At 49.4% G+C, this 20066-nt stretch overlaps 1 protein-coding gene across 14 annotated transcripts in view; it reads right to left on the bottom strand.

Annotated features, from left to right (window-relative positions):
* Positions 1-20066, bottom strand: part of Trrap (transformation/transcription domain associated protein) — a 93549-nt gene that overhangs the window by 24197 nt on the left and 49286 nt on the right. For all 14 annotated transcript variants that reach the window (XM_085837417.1, XM_085837423.1, XM_085837419.1 and 11 more), the window contains 19 exons: positions 19715-19843; positions 18998-19264; positions 17777-17983; positions 17488-17646; positions 17261-17389; positions 15595-15705; positions 15045-15191; positions 13383-13596; positions 12552-12677; positions 10747-10893; positions 9933-10135; positions 9367-9488; positions 8611-8824; positions 6657-6836; positions 4200-4346; positions 2625-2744; positions 1986-2273; positions 1745-1882; positions 916-1028 (listed from right to left, as the gene is read on the bottom strand). In XM_085837417.1, the coding sequence (XP_085693543.1) occupies positions 916-1028; positions 1745-1882; positions 1986-2273; positions 2625-2744; positions 4200-4346; positions 6657-6836; positions 8611-8824; positions 9367-9488; positions 9933-10135; positions 10747-10893; positions 12552-12677; positions 13383-13596; positions 15045-15191; positions 15595-15705; positions 17261-17389; positions 17488-17646; positions 17777-17983; positions 18998-19264; positions 19715-19843 (3161 nt within the window). The remainder of the gene's footprint in view (positions 1-915; positions 1029-1744; positions 1883-1985; positions 2274-2624; positions 2745-4199; positions 4347-6656; positions 6837-8610; positions 8825-9366; positions 9489-9932; positions 10136-10746; positions 10894-12551; positions 12678-13382; positions 13597-15044; positions 15192-15594; positions 15706-17260; positions 17390-17487; positions 17647-17776; positions 17984-18997; positions 19265-19714; positions 19844-20066) is intronic.

Raw genomic sequence — 20066 nt, 5'->3', positions numbered from 1 at the left:
TCAGCACATTCATATCAAACCAGTGTATCTCTCTGAACTGTGTTGTGTTAGAATGCTTCCTTTTAAGAACTGGTATTTTGGCCAGATAATGTTGGCACACAGAGGCAAACGGACCTCTGTGAGTTCGAGGCCAACCTGGTCTACAGAGCCATTTCTAGGATAGCCAAGGCTACACAAAGAAATCCTGTCTTGAAAAACCAAACCAAGGGCTGGCGAGATGGCTCAGCGGGTAAGAGTACTGACTGCTCTTCTGAAGGTCCTGTGTTCGGAACCACATGGTGGCTCACAACCACCCTTAATGAGATCTGATACTCTCTTTTGGTGTGTCTGAAGTCAGGTACAGTGTACTTATGTATAATAATAAGTAAATCTTTGGGCCAGAGCAGGGCCGACTGGAGCAAGTGGGGTCAACTAGAACAAGCAGAGGTCCTAAAAATTTCAATTCCCAACAACCACATGAAGGCTCACAACCATCTGTACAGTTACAGTGTACTCACATACATAAATGAATAAATCTTAAACAAACAAACAAACAAAAAACCCAAGCCAAACAAACAAAAACCAAACAAACCCATCAAACTGCTGGTAAGATGTCTATATGGTAAAGATGCTTGCCACTAAGCCTGAGACACATGCAAACAAATACATGTTATTTGAATTATGTATGTATGTATGTATGTATGTATGTATGTATGTATGTATGTATGTTTTTTTCGAGATAGAATTTCTCTGTATAGCCCTGGCTGTCCTGGAACTCACTTTGTTGACCAGGCTGGCCTCGAACTCAGAAATTGCCTGCCTCTGCCTCCCAAGTGCTGGGATTAAAGACATGCACCACCACTGCCCGGATGTTATTTGGATATTTTAAAAAATGTATTAAAAAGTCCCAGCAAGCTCTGGTGGGACTTGGCTCACCTAATCCAGTGGTCCTCCCAGAGCTGGTACTCAGGGAAAATGGCAGGCGAGGCATTACTGCGCTCATGCTCTTTCTTCGCCTTGTCCATTGCCTTTTCGTAGGATTCTTGGGCCTGAAAAGGTTAACGATGGCATCAGACTACTGAGAAACAGCGTTTGCCTTGTATTCTCTCATCTGTCTGGAGCAAGCTAGACAGGAATATTTCCTTCTCATCCAAGGCTACCTGACACCTACAGCTCATCTTTTAGAGAACAGAGGAGAATATATCCCTCACAAGAGTGAGAAGGCCACAGGCCGTGCAAATATGTCCAGCTCTGGGCCCAGATTTATCCTGTAAGCAGAACCTGTGCCCCACAGGAAGCAGGGGGCTGAGGACTGACAGCCAAGCACTGAATGTATCTACACACTATTTCCAAAAGAGCCAGGGTTGGCAGGTAAGAGCGTCCATGCCAGTTTCTGATGGTACAAGACTGAGGTAAAGATGTCTGCAGGGAAAGGCTTCAGAGCCTGAGTCTGAGCCCTAAGCCCAGGTAAAGGCGGAAGGAAATGCGCGTCACACGTGTTCATACATGAACACACTCCTACACATGGGGCTTAAGAGTTTAAACCGTGTAAGACAAGGCTTCCAAGGGTCTTCATAAGCACACACCACAGCGTGGCTGGGGTACAGGACGCTTACTGAGCCTACTCAAGTCCTGGGTTTCATTTCAAGGACTTTACCAAATGACACCACTCACTGTAACGTAAGCATGGGACATCCCATCATGCACATCACCCACAAGTGAGAGCTACCAGCCATCACCCGGAGGCATTGCTGCCGGCCATCACCTGCTCAAAGAAACCGTGCTGCTCATAAGCAATGGCGGTGGCAGTCTCCGAGAATTTGCATCGCTTCTGCCACAGGCCGGCCCACATGTCCTCTTCTTGTAACAGAGAGTAAAGTTCAGCGAGGGAATCCAGGATCTCCTGAAAGAAATCACGGTTTCTGAGCGCTCGGGTGAGTCGCCTGCCTATGGAGTTGTGATTTAACGCTCTGAGAAGATTATTCAAAGTTAGTGAGGATGGTCACCTGCTGAGGCGGTGTTATGCTCTCCTGCTCATAAAACTCGGTTGTCTGCTTTGGTTTGATGGGCAGACTCAGCCCCTTCTCAAAGGCCTGGTGCTCCAGCATCAACGTGGAACGGAACCAGAGGTTATGAGTCTTTCCCAGGTACTTCAGCACACAGGGTCGCATGGGGATGGGTGGGACGCACTGGGACATGGCTTCCACAAAGCAGTTCAATGCGCTGGGCTGACAGTCTCGCTGAACCTGATGACTGCCGCTGCACAGGAAAGGGCTGATCTCCCCCGCCAGAGCCTAGAACCAAAGACTGAGCTGTTTCAAAGCCTGAACCCAGGAGTGCTACTTCACACCTGCAATTCTACTCAGCACTTCGGAAGTCCAGGCAGGAGGATGGCAAGTTTAAAGCCAGCCTGAGCTAGGAGATGAGCTTGTGGCTAATCTGGGGTATATACCGAGACCCTGTCTCAAACACAAATAAGAAGACTGGCCCCCCTCTCCCTCGTCATTTGGTAGCACCAGGATAATTGGTCCTTGGGTGAGAATGGGCAGTTTTATCATGCTCTGCAACTTAGAACTATATTTATTCTGGATCATCAAAAGCTAAAACTGCATTCTCCTAAAACAGGCTTTTAAGATTTGACTCACATGCTGCTGTCTGTCAGAGAGGATTTTCCACAGCCTCGGGAAAAGCTGGACCCAGGTCTTCTCGGCCAATGTTGTGGAAATGTGGCAGAGCTGAACGAAGGCGCTGAGCAGTGCCCCAGTCTGCGGGCAAAAGAGGGTGAGTTCAAATAGCAGGATATGCCGCCTGCATCCCCACTCCTAAGGACACCAAGGCCACAGCTGAGGCAGCCCCACCTACAGAAGGCCTTTGAGTTTGGGAACAGAGCCACAGCCCTCCTGTTGAGCAGCAATGGCAGCGTGCAAGGAGGTACATGAGGATGCTGAGTCAGCTCCCTCAGCACGCCACTCACCCAGGACAGCACCAGCCACTCACATGTAAGTTCAGAGACTGACTACTTAACACAGAACTCCAGCTTGGTTCCCAAGAAAGTGTAATACAGAAATTACTGACAAGTGACTGATTTTTCTTCCTTCTAGACCCTGACATAAACAGCACTGTGTGACACTCCTCAAAAGTGGCTGGGTGCATGCGGTGGCTTGAATAGGTTTGGCCTCCACAGGCCCATTCACGTGTGGCCTTGCTGGAGTGGGTGTGGCCTTGTTGGAGGAAGTGTTTAACTGTGGAGGCAGGCCTTGAGGTTTCACTGAGCTCTATCTCTGTTCAATGTGAAAAACAGTCCCCTCCTGACTGCTTTCAGATCCTCAGCTCTCAGTGCCTTCTCCAGCACCATGCCTGCCTGCATGCTGCCATGCTTCCTGCTATGGTGACAGTGGACTAAACTTCTGAAACTCTAAGACAGCCTCAATTAAATGTTTACCTTTTAAGAGTTGCCTTGGTCATGGTGTCTCTTCACAGCAATAAATCCCAAACTGACAGTGCACAAAGCCTTAACTGATCAGAGTGTCAAAATTCAATAATGCCACTACCCATGGTTACCAGTGTCTATGGGAGCCACAGCTCCTATCTGAGAAAATTGAGGAGACTGCCAACAGCAGGCATGAGGGGAGGCTCTCCCGACAGAGCCAGCCTGCCTTCACACTTTACTACGCCTCCTGATTTGAGGGCCTTGATCAATAACCTAGGGTTACTGTTCATCACTGCATTACTAAATGTTTTTTTAGGGCTGGAGAGACGGCTCTCCAGTTAAGAGCATTGGCTGCTCTTCCAGAGGTCCTGAGTTCAATTCCCAGCAACCACATGGTGGCTCTCAACCATCTGTAATGGGATCCAATGCCCTCTTCTGGTGTGTCTGAAGATAGCAAAAGTGTACTCACATAAATAAAATAAATAAATCTTAAAAAAACAAAAACAAAAAAACCCAAAGTGTTTTTTACCATTTCCACAGGACATTAGGTACTGGAGACGACAACTTCTCTAGTTTCCCTTTGGAGCTCTGTCCCTGCTTTCTTGGTTATATTAAATGTGGCTCCAGACTCCCCCAGAACCACAGCCAGACACTGTATGGTTTCAACTGGGATAGGAAGGAAAACTGGCGAGAAAACTAATACTGGTGTGGAAAACCCTGTTTTGAAATGTGAAATAATAAAGAAAACTGCTGTGGGCAGAAGATGTTCACTTCCCAATTGCGCACAGACCTTCACCTCCCGGAGCGTGTCGAGGAACTTGTCGTGTCTGTTGGTGAGCATGTGCAGCTGGTTCCCAATGTCCTTCTCAGAAAGCTCTTTGGTCTTGGGTGTGCTGGTCTGATCGCCAGGAGCCAGCTCAATGTCAATCTCTACGTCCTGAGCAAAGCACAGAGGATGCAGGAGGTCACGGAGTTCATGAACCCAACACACACAGCTCCTACGGCCCACTGCCTCCTCTAAAGAGATTTTAATTATGTGTCCATGTGAGTATCTGTGGGGAACGGGCACCCGAGAGGCTGGGAGCCACCCACTGCTGCTGATCCCAGACCGACTCCTGGGCCTGCACATGGAGGGTCCTCTGTGAGGACCATGTCTCCACCTCCCCACTTCTGACAAGTGCCCAAGCTGCTCTCCTCATTTTCTAGAGGCTTTTCCCAGAGCATGCGCGATCACCCCCACCTAACCATGCAAAAGCTTCAAATGACTTCTAAAGTGCCCACAGGAAGCTCAAACTTGGTGGTTCTATTAGAGCATTCAGACTAAAATTTGGGGTCTCAGATTCAAAACAAAACAGAGCAAAGTAAAACAAAAACCAAACTGAATTTTCAAAATCCAAAAACACCCAAAATGTGCACGATATGTATTTCTAAGCATTTCAGAAGAATGAATATATGAAGAATATTGCTTTATTTAAATACTCTTCAATTAAAATCCATAGACAAGAGCCAGCGCACTCCATCCAGAACTGTTGCAGGGTATCCAATTACACTGTGACCCTCAATACTGGGTTATCTACTGGAAAACCCTGCTTCTAGTTGTGGTGTGGCTCAGCCTTATTAGCGCATACTTTAATGCCCCTGGCTGGAATAGACACGCCCTCAGTGGAGGCTGTAATCCCCAACGATGAAGGTAGAGTTGGTCTATAGCAGGAAGCCCCATGTTTGAAAGTGTTATCTACTTGAATGGCAAAGTGACAAATCAGAAAGATCTGACAGAATAGGATGTGCCCGACTCTCACAAGACCAGAGGAGATGGAAGCCACTTTAGGCAGAAGGTGCAGAGTGGGAGAAAGAGGAAGCTGCTTTACCGAGGCAGTTATAGAGAGAGAGGTTGCAGAGAGAACAAGCCAGACACGGGTGAAGACAGAATGAGCCAGAGAATGAGAAGGAGCCAGAAGATTAGAGCAATTGACAGAATTAGTATGAGGCCAAGCACAGCAACCCAGGAGAAGCTGACAAGCCAGATTGAATCAGTCGGCTTGGAGAGGAGTTTGAGCCAGAACAACTGAGTTGACCAGCCAGCCAGAGCTCAGAAAGAACAAGATAGTGAGCTTATTCAGCAGTAAGTCTCAGAGGCTGAAAACACTCGAGGCCTAGATCTGATTGTAAGGAGCGCAGAAGCTCCCAGGACCAGCCACGGCGAGCAAACAACGACTTCAGGCAAGCAAACATTACTTTTTACAGAGCTGAGCCAGCATAGGGAAATGTGCTTGACCTTGGCTTCCTGTCGGGACAGCATGGTACTCTGGCTCACATGTGCCTCGTTACCCCCCTGCACCCCTGCATCGCTGCACCCCTGCATCGCTGCACCCCTGCATCGCTCTCACACAACTGTGGAGGATGACCATTTGCTCCTGTGTTTGAATTGTAGGAAGCGAAATAAACTTCAGGAGCAGCCTTGCTCCGTCACATCAGTGCTGCTGTGTCACTGTATAGGACATGTCTGGGTTAGCGTTTCCTACTCTCAAGTTTCTAGAAAGTCACAGTCAACACGGACATTAGGAAACTACCTCTGAAAGCCAACAATTCCTGAAAGGCCTCAGGTCACCTTACTACCTCCTACGCTGCCCTGAAGGAGTAGTCACCAAGGATGGCTACCGATGTCACTCACAATAGCACAGAAAGACCTAACAGATGACCTGAATAACACCGCCTTCTTAACTGAATTGTGCTGGGATCAAGTCCAGCGTCTTCACATGTGCTAGGCAAGTGCTCTACCAACCAAGCCATAGCCCTAACCCCCACTGTTGCTAAGTGACTTCTTTCTAAAACCCATACCCACACCAGTGGCCTAAGGAGTGCCAGCATGCGCGCTCCCACGAGAAGAATGGAGAGAGGAGAGCTATGAGGGCTAAGGGGGGCAGTGGCTTCTTCCCAGATGCACTTTTGGCTCCACATGGCCCACCCAGGCATGTGGCCATACACGAGGCTCCCGGGAGGCTGGGAGGGCTCAGCCCGGGGTCCTGGGTGATGCTTACCACTTCCAGTCCAAGTACAGCATCACAGCAGGGAAAACCTCAAAATAAATTCCTCTGTTTTAACCAGAGTTGGCTGGGCATGCCAAATGAGATGCTTTTCGATTTTAGTGGCAAGAAAGTCAAGACGAAGGGGCCACTCTTAGGTTTGGGGTGGAAACAAGTCCAACTGAAAACCAATGGCAACTGTCTCCAGGCAGCCATAGTCTTACCTCTTCTTTAGACTCACTGTTCTCTCGTTCCCGAGGTTCCTGCTTGACGTGCGTGACCATGGCAAAGGCAGCTCGGTCATGGCTGTCGGCCAGGTTGATGACGTTGGTAATGGACGGGAGCATGGCTCCCTGGCAGCTGGTACCAATGGCAGTGCTCTTCTCACACACGGCCAGGAGGAGCTGGAGAGGATCATGGGGAAAGACCAGTTTAACACCAACACCTGGTACTGGGAGGGGCACCCGAACATCAGAGCAGCAGCTCACACAGACAACCCAGGTCCACATCTCGGGTCACAGTGCCCCCCACCCAGTGCAGGTTAGCTGCAGGCCTGAACTTGCCCCCCAATAGCCCAACTTCCTCTGGTTTAGCATCAGCAGCCTTCTCTCTGCCCCAGAGACCTTATGCTTCACCTCCTCTACTCTCCTTTCCTCTCACAACCTGCAGCACAGCCCGAGACCCAGCCCAGGAGCCTCCTGGACCATCTTTAGACCCACTCTTTCAAAACATCTTTTTCTACACAGCTAACCCCATGACTCCCCTCACTCCCTGAACCCCTCAAAGACTTCTCAAAGTCTCAGAGAAACAGTCTACATGGTTAGGGTGAGAGGACAAAAAAAAAATCTTTGATGTGACACCAGCCCCCGACTGCCTATGAAATCCCCTGGTGTTCTCAGCACTCCAGACACTACAGGGCCCCTTGCTCATGGTGCCCCCACACACTGAGGGAAACACAAAACAAAACAGTCCTTCCCATGAGAGCCAGGACAAGCTCAGTGTCACTAAGTCCGGGACACAGTCCCTTCCTCGCATCAGAGAGCATGCCGCCACAGTTGTGGCCAAGGTGAAACCTAGTTTCCCTCATTCTAGGTAAGCAGGTAGGAATCTCCTAAGCACTAGAACCCTGACAAAGCAGCAATGCCCACTGTCTGAAGCCCACAAGTAACACTGGCCCATGAGTTGTCTGACCCATCATCCCCACCCTCATCCCTCCTCTACAGTCCTCTCAAGGAAACACCAAGGCCTCTGCAGGCTGGACTGGACAGACAACATCACCTGCCTGCTACCCACCCCAGCACCCAAATCCTCACACTAAGGAACCCAAAGCGACAGTGCGGCAAGCTACAGGCCCAGCTCTTCCACAACCAAGGAGATGACAGTCGGTGTCCACTCAGTTTTCTAGGTAGATGGAATTTAAAGATGCTTCCTTGCAGCTTTCTGAAAAGGGCTCTAATTAGCAAGGGAGGGAATTGCTTGTTCCCCTGTAACAGAATAGGAACAGGTACATCATGGGTCCTTCTACACCTCCTCGAGTGGGAGAGTGGGAAGTGGATTGCTGAGAGCGGCCCCCATCGGCTCACTCACATGTAAGAATGCTGTGTCCATTCCGTCAGTGGAATTGTCTGGGAAGGATTAAAAGGTGTGGCCTTGGGGCTGGAGAGATGGCTCAGTGGTTAAGAGCACTGACTGCTCTTTCAGAGGTCCTGAGTTCAATTCCCAGCAACCACATGGTGGCTCACATCACCTGCAATAGTATCTGATGCCCTCTTCTGGTGTCTGAAGACAGCAACACTGTATTTATATACAAATAAATAAATAAATAAATAAATAAATAAATAAATAAATAAAGGTGTGGACTTGCTGGAGGAGGCATGTCACTGGGAATGGGCTTTCAGGTTTCCAAAGGCTTTTGCCATTCCCAGTGTGCTCTAAGCCTTGTGGTTTGAGATATGTGAGCTCTCAGCTGTTCCTACTGCCATGCCTTAGCTGCACCATTCTGTACTGAAACCCTCTGAAACCATAAACCCAATCAAATGCTTTCTTTCATAAGTTGCCATGGTCATGGTTTTATCATAATAGAAAGGTGATCAATTCACAGATTATCTGCTGCCTTCTGTGCCCCCTTAGAAAGCCCCAGGCTCTCCCAGACACAGAGGTCGAGTTCACCTGCCCTACCTCAATGCACTGCTTGATCCAGAAATGGCTCCCCATAGCTTCCCAATTCTGGGAACAGGTGACATACAGCAGGCGTTCATAGACGCGCCGTTTCATAGAGTTGTCAAAAACCTCAAAAAACTTGGCCCTGATCAATGGTTGGGCACAACGCAGTCCAGAGAGAAAGGCAGGCTCAAGCTTTGCCGTCAGCTCACTGCCCGAAAGTGCCTCATCCCTGTAATGAGAAAGAAAAGGCAGGAGAAGAGCCAGATGACCACCCGAATCAGTGGTCAAGATGATGTGCACCAGCCCCCTCCCCGCCCCCAGTCAAGTCCGTTGTAACACCAAGGGTGTGCTTCCACCATGAAGGCTTAAGCAGCATTTCTGCAAGGGCTCAAAATGCTATCAAGGGTGTTAGAGATGGATCAATGGCTGAGACCAGCAGCTACATTTCTAGAGGACTTGGGTTCGATTCCCAGAGCCCACATGGTAACTCACAACCCTGTATAACTCCAATTCCAGGGGATCTGACGCTCTCTGCTGGCGTCCATGGACACTGCATACACAAACACACACACACACACACACACACACATACATACACACACACACACACAGAAAAAAACATCTATACACATACAATAAATCTTAAAGACAAAGGAATGCCAGTAAGGTATGTTACCTTAATACCAAAATGAGTACCCAATGTAGACAGAAGAGGAGGAAAGTCACTGAGCCAGTGACCACAGGCAATGTGACCAGTGTGCAACTAATTACCTGTACACATAGTTAACAAGGTCCAAAAACTGGGCATTTAGTTCAAGGTCTTCTGGAAAGCGTTTCTCTATGTAAGTCATCATTTTCACAAGCAAGATTGACTTCTCCCGGAGTGTAGGTGTCTATAAAGTTGGTTTCCCCAAAGAAAGTATCAATTACTTCTACTTGAAAAAACATAAACCCAAAAGAATTTCACAGCCATCTGCCTACTCTCCAAGTTCCTGTTATTTTACCAATAACACAACTTTGACCTGGCTGACTCACAGCTGACTCCTGGGAAACAAGTCAGAGGTGCCCAAGCAGCCTTACATGACAGTCCCTTACCTACAGCAGTACTTCATAGCTCTCACCATTAAAGAATAAACATGCAAGGTTCATGTAACACTTTAACCAAAGAAGCGCCACTGTGAGAAGTCTAGCAGGTTAGTTCACTTGCCTGGCTCACCTCAGTGGCCCAGTAAACACCTCATCAAGCAAGGTTACATGGGCATGATAACGCAGTCTCTTGTTCCCCATGTTTCAGAAGGAAGACTACTCCTGGGTTCCAGACCTTCCCGCCAGCTCACCTGATTGGCTGCCATCGGGGAATTATTCTTAACCCATTCTTCCACAATCTTCACCACAGCTCGGAGGATCTTGGCATCTGGGGACTTCTCAATGAGGGAGGTCAAGATGGTCTGGATGAAGTTCTTCCGCATCTCCATGCTCATCACCGCCAGACGAGTCTTCACAAGATCCAGGCTCAGCATCACCAGCTCGCTTGTTCCAGCTGTGCCGAGGAAGAACAAATACATGTGTCTGACCCTACAGATGCATTCAAAGGAGCTGCTGTCTGCAGAAAACAGCCACAAGAGCTTCCATGCTAAGCCTTTCTCCAGAAACTGGCATGCTGGGATTTGACGCCATCCTACTTCCTATGGCGGCTCCTGGCAAAGAGCCCTCCGGCAGCTTCAGCCATAGGAAAGGGGGATGACAAGAGCTGGTGGGACCTATACAGGGCACTTGGGTCCCCGGGAAACCCTCAGCAGCCATGGAAAATACAACACCCTGCGACTCCCCAACTCTCCTGTCAGGAGGAGCCTTGGCTCTGCTCTGGAAGCTGGCATAATTCTTCAGAAACAACGACTCGGATAAGTCAGTGGTGAAGGCTCACATCACATCTCCATTTTCAACTGCTTCTCATTCTTATACTCACAATTTTTAAACTGAATGTTTGCCTGAGCAGCGTTTTGAAATTAAACCTCTGTCACAAGAGCAAATCAACAGAACTTCATATTAACCCAAGTTCACGGCAATGTCCAAACACAGAGCCCGCAATGACAAGATGACCCACAAAGACATCTTGCAGGTAGAGAAAGAGCAGCAGCCCTGGGCTGTCACCTGCGGTTGCTTCGGTGCTCCCGGATGCTGTCTGTGGATTTAGATGCTCTCGGACCATCTTCTGTAGGGAGCGCATGAAGACAGAGATGAGCCTGTCAATGTAGCTTGGGTTGTTGCAACAGGCTGACTTGAGGATCATAAGTGTTCCTGCAGAGCAGGAATAGCAGTTATTTTACAAAGAAATAACTGTGCTGGAGAGACAGTTCAGCCAGTGTGGTGCTTGCCTAGCTAACCCAAGGACCCAAGCCTGATCCCCAAAACTCAGATGGGATGGCATACAATGTCTGAGTGTCTGCCAAGAATTGGTCTTTCACTAGGAATGTCTTCAACGTATCTTGACCCTGACAGAACATGAACTCTACTCCTGGGTTATATGACAGGCCCATCAGAGGGCATCTGCCATTTGTACAGGCCACCATCGTGGGTGTGGACAATTCAGGCTGCCCTTGTTAAAGTCTGTTTCTGTATAGCAGCCATGGCACAGCCAGCCGGATTTTAACCCAGATAATTGATCCATGATGAAAATGAGATGTGCCCTACTGTGCTGTCCTCTAACAGTGTCAGAGCTGAGTCCACCAGACAAGGAGAACCTTGGCACAGCCAGCTCCCTCAGTACCCACCACTGTGGGCTACCCTAGCCTGCTGTTACCCACAGAGGAGGAAGACAGGGCCCATGGGGTCAGCTCTTCTCTGAGCACCGTGGAGAATGAATACAACAGAGATGTTCCTTTATCCTAGGATGGGGGCCACAACATCCAAGAGAGCCACCTTGACACCACAAAAGCCAATCAGCTGGCTCTCGAGCAGCCAGGTGTGAACAGGGTGACAGCCTAATTAAACCAAACACACTTGGGCCCTGAGTTGCAGTGAGCAAACAATCAGCTTTGGAAAGCAAGGGTTTTTTACAAAATTACTAGCAGAATGATTGAGATTGCGGTTAGACAGCAGCACTTTCACAACCAGGGTGACTTATGTATGTTCCTATGTATAGAAAACAATACATAGGCGCTGAGAGTTCAACAGTCTTCTTGTAGAAGACTTGCTTTGGTTTCCAGAATCGCTGCTGAACAAGTGTCCCTTCTTACTATAGGGGAATACTGACGCCTCTGGCCTCCATGGGTACCCTGTAGGCACATGCACACATGCACACACATGGGGAATCAAACAGTCAGTCGGGGTGGTGGTGCATGCTTTTCATGCTAGCACTCAGGAGGCAGAGGCTAGCCTGGTCTACAGAGCAAGTTCCAGGACAGTTAAGGCTACAAAGAGAAACCCTGTCTTGGAGAAAAAAACAAAACAAAACAACAAAAGCCCACTGAATAAAAAAGAAAATTATATACCCCAAACTATTATTATTTATTACGAGAGGCTTATAAATAACTGTCATTTCCCAAGTTTTACACGAGAATGTAATATGGGAGTGGAAAAATGTATGAGACCAACCCAATTCTGAGCCTAAATGTGAACTAGTGTGAGAAGGGGCTAGGCGCCTCTTAACTTGGACTTCAGGGTACCTGGGGCGGTTATCCAGCTGCTGGTCATCTAGCTGACTGACGAGTGGACATGACCCAGGGGCAGCAATTCCCTGACCAGTGCACGGGCAACTCCCTTCAAACCAAGTCTGCACTGGGGCTGAGCAAAAGACTCAGAGAATTCTTTCTGGACAAATGATAGACAGAATACCAAACTCCAAGAAAACAGCCCATCAGCCTGAAGGGCCTGGCAGGCTTTCCCATGATCGCTGTCCAGTGAGCAGGGACCACAGCCCAAGCAAGCCACTTCTGGGGAACCACACAGGTGCTCACCGAAGAGCTGGGAGGGGTTGGCGCTGGTGGCCTTCTCGTAGTTAGTGAGGCCTTCGTAGATGACCTTCCCCACGGCTGCATAGAGGCACTCCAGCTCCTCATACTTGGAGGCCACGCTTGACGTGCCTGAAACACAGGGCAGGGAGCTGGGTTAGCAGCTGCAGGCTGTGGAGCGCGCAGCTGTGCCTTTCCTCCCACCACAGGACAGTCGCACATCATCTTTGGATTGGCTGTTTGACACCATTAAGGGCATCTCTAAGCACACTGCATCAGAACATGAACAATCTCAGGCTGCTTGGTGTGTCACTGTAACCTAACTTCCTCTCCATGGACACCTGAAAGGAGACCATCCAGCCGATGAGACACAAAACACTGCAGTACCATTTCGTTTTCAAGTCAAACAACGTTTTAAAAGAGAGACGGAGGGGCTGGTTATGGTGGTGCATGTCTTTAATCCAGCACGCAGGAGCCATAAATAGGCAGATGTCTGAGAGTTCAGAACTAGCCTGAGTTACATATTGAGATCCTGTCTTAAAAACAAAACAAAAAGCCAGGCGTGGTGGAGCATGCCTTTGATCCCAGCACTTGGGAGGCAGAGGCAGAGGCAGGCGGATTTCTGAGTTCGAGGCCAGCCTGGTCTACAAAGTGAGTTCCAGGACAGCCAGGGCTACACAGAGAAACCCTGACTCGAAAAACCAAACCAAACCAAACCAAACCAAAGAAATAAATAAGGTTGGGGAGGGGACCTTAGTGACACTGTAAGGGGAAAATGTAACTAAGGACTTCAGACCGAGTCCTCCCAAGGAGCAATCCCTGGCAAAGGTCACTTACTCGGCTCTGTAGGGAAAATGCTCATGAGGCGAGAGAGGAGGCTGTGCACAGCTCGCAGCACCTTGGTGTTCCCACATGTCATGCAGGCTGCGATGCCCCGCTGCAGGGGCTTGAAGCTACTGAGGATGGCTGGAGACTGCAGCACAGTTAGCAAGAAGTTCAGGACTTCCAACCCTGTGCAGATATTCCCATAGTTCACCTGGTTAGGCTGCTCCTGGGAAGGGAAAGCAGGCCACTCTCAGGTACAAGGAGTAGAGACGCAAATCCAAAGAGTTCTGAAACCAGAGGTCATCCAGTATTTGGAAGGCAGCACAGCTGACCAATCATGTGGCCACCACGCAGAGTGCGACTTTTATAAGACTGAGCTAAGCTCTTTAAAAGGCCACTAAGACTTTAGTGACCAACCTTAAACGTCACTTAAATCACTGCAATCTGGACAAAAATGGAAGGGTATGGTAATGCAAAATGCCATTCTTGGTCTACTTCCTTAAAATACAAAAATCCATACCAAGAGGAATGTTTTTTAATTTGCATCATTTAATCAACGTACCAGATGATGATATTGTTAAAAATAAAAATGTTTGTACAAAGCATAGCCACAGCTTCCAGAAACTTCCGTTTCTGTGGTTTACACACATTATGTATATTTTGGAGCGAGGTCAGGTCCCAGCAGTTATGAATGGCAGCAGTGGTGTACATGAGGTGAACTGTAACAGCTAGCCAGCTGACAGGAAAACACTGCCTTTCCACAAGGGCAATGAGGAAATGGGACAACCAGCAAAACTATAAAGACCAGGCCTTTGGTTTGCAGCAGGAGCCCCCCAACCCCCACCCCCAGGTCCCTTTCCCCTCCACCTCCACCCCAAAGTCGTCTTTCAAACCTCTGACAATGGATTTCTTCCTTGTGGTCTCAAACAGCAGGTATCTACACTATGCTTTTTGAAGGCCAAGAGTAAAATCTTTCAAATTCCATAAGCAACTAGACAGGGGAAACCTGGGATGGCAGTGACAAGAGACTAGGTGTTTGCTGCCACCAGAACCCAAGGACAAAGGTTTTCAGGTAAACAACACACAGAAACGACCAGGAAAGACAGCAACCTCACATCACCTGCTTGCCCCAGCCTACTGCAGGGCTCAGTAAGTTACTAAGTTACTAAGCCATTGAAAAGAATGCTTTGCCTGCAGTGGTGGCCCATGCCTGTAATCCCAGCACTCGGGAGGCAGAGGCAGAGGCAGAGGCAGGTGGATTTCTGAGTTTAAGGCCAGCCTGGTCTACAGAGTGAGTTCTAGGACAGCCAGGACTACAGAGAGAAACCCTGTCTTGAAAAACCAAAAAAAAAAAAGAAAGAAAGAAAGAAAAGAAAAGAATGCTTTACAAATCCTAACTCATTGTGAAGAGTAATTCTATCAATCACAACAGCTTATACCAAGCTAGCTAGGTCAAGGGAAGAAAGAAATGCATTTGAACTATGACAGACACAGGTAACCTAGTCTAAGCTCTCTGGGCCGACTGAAAACTTGAACTTTAAAGTCAAGTTCAGCGAGCCAGAAGACAGAGTGGAAGAGGCCACAGAGTGGGCACAGACGTGCGGAGCTTGGGTTTGAGACTCAGGCTCAGACCAGAGCCAGGTGATAGCATCAACCAACAGCCTACACACCTACCACGGTCATCAGCAGCTTGTCAAACCACTGCAGTTTGAGCTCGGACTTGCACCACATATCTGGCCGTAGAGCGGTCTTGAGAAGATTCACACAGCGGCGAGAGAGCACCTCCCCAGGCGACCCTGCCGTGTTGGTGTTGTCGTTCACCTGCAAGTGCGCCAGTCAGGTGGTCACTGAACACGCTTACAGGAACAGAAGAACAGGACGCGGTTTCCCAAACGTCCCCGCACACTGCTCAGCACTCTGCCTCCCATGCATCCTCCCCATTCCCCTGCAGCAGGTGCCTGTGGTAGTGAGAACAGGGCCTGCTTCCCAGAGACGGACACCTGCACAAAGACCCCACACGTGAGACCCCCATGCATTGCAAGAAAACAAGGGCTCTGGCGGCCCGAAGGATTCTTTGAAAGTCTTAGCAATCTCCAGTACTCCACAAAACAATATTTTGTTTGACAGCTTTAAGGATTGAAGAACCCACCCCAAATTAAAAAGAAAAATGAATTTTTCTGAGATTCTGCAGGTCGCTAGGCAGCTCTGTCATGCATTCTCATACCTGGCAAGCCACTCGAATGAGGAAGTTCACCACAGTGTCTGTGTGCTGCTTGTCAATGGGCTTGGCAAGAAGAGAGTCAGCTCCTGGCAGGGACTGGCTCCTCCCGAACACCTAGGAAAAGCCACAGCCAGCATCTCCTATGGGGACTCATCCTGACCTGAGAGCAGACAAGTGCCGCCACCTCCCAGGCTATGGACATGAAGGACTCCAGAGGCGGGGGATGCCTGCCTTGTGAAGCACACAGAGCTGGCAGGGGCACATGACTTAGTGCACAAACTAGCAGTGAGAAGTGACAGCCCATGTGACAAAGAGGGAACGTGGCAGGTAAAGATGGCGGTGTCTGAGAAGAAGCCAGTGGCAAGGGAACGGGAGAGCCAGGAGGCTGAGTGTAGAGGAGGCCTGGGTAGGGGAGTGAAAGGAGCCGTGAGCCAACAGCAGGGCTCTGGCAGGACAGACCACCGACTTCAAATGATTAAACACTCATGAGGTAGTTATAAAAGCAGCAGAGGTCCGACACAGCCTTCGCCGAGCTTCCTCTAACTTAAGGGAGGAGAGGCTTTTGGTACTCTGCTGTGAGAGGTGTTATGAGCGGTGACAGGAGCTGCACAAAGAAATCTGGAGTAAAGGTGAAGGATGCTTAGGGAGAAGTAAATGGGAAAGGCAGAGATGGGTCCAGGTTTCCACTTGGAGTCCTGAGCACCTGTAGGGACATCTAAACAGACAGGCCAGCAAGAGTTGGACAAGGGGGCTGGTGAGATGGCTCAATGGGTAAGAGCACCCGACTGCTCTTCCGAAGGTCCAGAGTTCAAATCCCAGCAACCACATGGTGGCTCACAACCATCCACAACGAGATCTGGCGCCCTCTTCTGGAGTGTCTGAAGACAGCTACAGTGTACTTATATATAATAAATAAATAAATCTTTAAAAAAAAAAAAAAAAAGAGTTGGACAAGAATCTTGAAGTGGTGTCAGCCCAGCCAGTGCCTACAAGGCCCGATGCCAGCCAAGAACAGAGCTCAAGGCTCCCAGGGCCGCCATTCTAACCACAAGTGAAAAGCCAGTGCCCAAGACCCTCTAGGAGGCTGCGCTGCAGAAGTCAGGCAAATAGTCTTTTCAAAAACCAAGAAAGTGGGCGCACGTTCTCAACCTTTGCATGTTTTGTTTATTCCCCTTGCTTCTTTCTTTTGCTATGGACAGGGTCCAGGGCCTTACCCATGCTGGGCAAGCGCTCTGTTAGCCACACCTCCAGCCCCTTCACTGTGGGATTCTAGGAAGATGCTCTACAGCTGAGCTGACCCTAGCTTCTCACTGCAGACTGGAAGCAGGACACACACACACACACACACACACACACACACACACACACACACCCCATCAGCAGGTGATATTCTCAGCCCCTTGCTGGCATTGTCTAGGCTGCTCTGCTACACCCCAGCTTCCTCTTTTGGCTTTTTCTATAAATAACTAACAGACCCCGATGGGACTAAGCCAGTGAAGAGGAATGGCAGGAAATGCAAAGACCTCTAGTGGGTGTCGGGCCCTAAAGCTGTTCCCAGTTCCCTTTCCAGCTGCCTCTGGAACAGCTGGCTCAAAAACACTCAAAACGCATGGACTATACGCAGAGCCCCAGGAGAGAGCAGGAACACACAGGAAACACAAGTCCTTACTGCGCTGATGGCTCCGGTGGCCGCCCTGAAGCGTTTCACCTCCTGCGCAGAGTCTACAGACAGGCCTCTCTTAATGGACACTGAGTTGACGCCCTCTCCACTGGAATTTGGGTCCATGTCAGAATCCGGCTTGAAAAACACAAAGACACAGCAGGTTTTATTGAGTGATTCCCCTGAGAAGAGTAAGGAGCCCAAGGAGAGATGACAGCCAAGGCTGGCAGTCCTACTTGCTGATCCTTGATCCTCTGCAGTTCCCACTTGATGACAACCTCGGAGAGGTCCACGGCCAGCCTCCTCTGCTCAATGGTGACACTGGGTGTGAAGCCCAGCCTCTGCATGGCACTGACCATGTGCTGTACCAAGTGGTGCCGTACCGGGTAGTACACCTGCAGACACAGGGACCAACGTCATGTCAGCGTTTACTAAAAGGTGAGGGGCCGCCCCATTACAGAAGAGTAGGGGCTCGAAGCCAGCACCCGCGGCCGTACCACACACATCTGCTGCCGCTTTCCATACCTTAAAGTGCTGCACTATGAGGTGAAGAATGTGCACCAGCTGTGGGACTGTGTGCCCCTCCTCCACGATGATCTTCCTAGTCCAGTGCGTCAGCATCTGGTGTCCATCCTCCATGCGGGCCGGCACTGCTGGGGTCAAAATGGCCATTGCCTGCCTCACAATTGCTCGGGCTTCCATTGCGTGAGCCTTGAGAAGACTGTGGAAAACCTAGAAGAGAAATGCCAGTTTTCAGGGGAATCTGATGTCCTCTTCTGTTCTCTGTATACTGCACACATAGCATGTATACATATGTATGTACATGCATACACACACCACACACCTTGTACATACATACATCACGCAGACCAAACTCTCTCTCCCTCTCCCTATATACAAATTTTTAAAGCTGTTTGACAGGAAGGTCAGAATTAGAAACCCAAAAGATGACTGAGCAATCAAGGTACTACACAAGACTGTGACCCTGGGTTTAACCTCTAGAACCGACATAACGATAAAGGAATCAACTCTCTCTGGCACCTGTGCTGTGGCATGTGAGCGTACTGACGAACATCTCCCTTTCCCTCTCCCTGACACACACACAGAAACAAAGAGTAAAATAAACAATTCACAAGAACTAGAAAGCCGAATGTACTCTGAGGGGAACAAGACCAAGGCTGTGAACGGAGCACGGGGCAGAGCAGCAACTTGGGTGGAGTAATCCCCACAGGGGAGTGTTCACACTACTGAGCTTGTAACACCCTCTTGAGTTTCCAGTGCTAGACACACACTAAGCAGGACTTTACTTTCAGTGTGATAAACGTGCTAACAAGGATGCTACCTCCGTTATAAACACACTGGTGACGCTCAGCAGACCATCCTAAAACCTTGCACAACCACAGCACTTTCTTCTCTCAAACCAAAATTCTGTCCCTGTCCAAAACTGGCTTCCACTTCAGGGACTGAGGCAGGGGGATCACATGGGCTAGAGTCAGAGCCTAGCTCCTGAGCTCCCTGACCATGCTCCTGAGTCCCTGTCATCCTCCATCACTTCTCTACAGTTCTGACTGCTCATCAGGAGGACCCAGCAGCGGTTATTTCTTAAGATCTGTAAGCAGGAATGGGCCCTCACACTGCTTCTGGTGGCTTTGAGGAAAGATGGAAAGGAGTGGCTGAGGCTGTCCGAGAGCCCTGAGTACCCTTGGAGGACCGGGTGAGAGCACGGGAGGGAGCCCTAGGAGGCACCTGCAGGACGATTTTCTTATGGATGGCAAATTTGGCAATGATGTGTGCCAGCAGCAGGTGCCCACTGTATTTGCAAGCAGGATCCACACAAGCCTTGGAGAGCAGACAGGGCCACGCGAAGGTCATCAGACGGCGCAGCTTGCTATTGCGGTTCTTGTTGTTGTCATGGATGTGGTGGGGGGCATGCTCCACCAGCAGCGTAGCATACTGCAGGAGGTAGATCCGCAGGGAGTCCAGCATGTCAGCTTGCTTCTCAGGGTCCAGGACCTGACAGGAAGGAGATACTCACTTTGGATTTTATCATATAAGTCTGATCCTTAAAGACACTTGCCACCAGGATGGAGAGATGGCTCAGTGGTTAAGAGCACCGACTGCTCTTCCAAAGTTCCGGAGTTTAAATCCCAGCAACCACATGGTGGCTCACAACCATCTGTAATGAGATCTGATGCCCTCTTCTGGTGCATCTGAAGACAGCAACAGTGTACTTAGATATAATAATAAATAAATCTTTAAAAAAAAAAACAAGACACTTGCCGCCAAGGCTAACACTCTGGGTTCAATTGCTATAAACTATACGGTAGAAGGGGAGAGCTCCCTCAAGTTGTCCTCTGACAGACACACACACGGGATGGGGGGCCCAAAGAAAATATTATTCCCACAAACTCCTAGCACGGGCACACACATTCACACATCTGAAAGGACTCCTGGGGACCCCACCTTGGTTATAAACACACTGGTGATGCTCTCTGGATTGTCTCCTTCTGGATTAGGAGGTCCTAACAGCTGCTCTCCTTCCCCCTTCTCAAAGCTGTACAAGAAAGCAGGATTCAAGATGTGCTGCAGAACCTGGGGAAAGACCACACAAGAACAGAACAGAGCTGTGCATGAATGAATGAACGAACGAACGAAGGAGGGAACACTGTTTGGGGGTTGGGAGGTAAGGCACAAGGCCTGCACTGCCCAGGTCAGACCTCATCACGAGAGCAACTACTCATCCTGACTTCCTACCAAATGGCAACTGCCAGTGGCAGGCAGCTAGACACCTCAGGAAAAGAAGGCATCTCTCCTC

Source organism: Mus caroli, unplaced genomic scaffold, assembly GCF_978045245.1.
Source record: "Mus caroli unplaced genomic scaffold, Mus_caroli_1 scaffold_4, whole genome shotgun sequence".
NCBI lineage: Eukaryota > Metazoa > Chordata > Mammalia > Rodentia > Muridae > Mus > Mus caroli.
The sequence above is the reverse complement of the archived record's forward strand: the minus strand, read 5'-3'. Positions and strand labels throughout refer to the sequence as shown.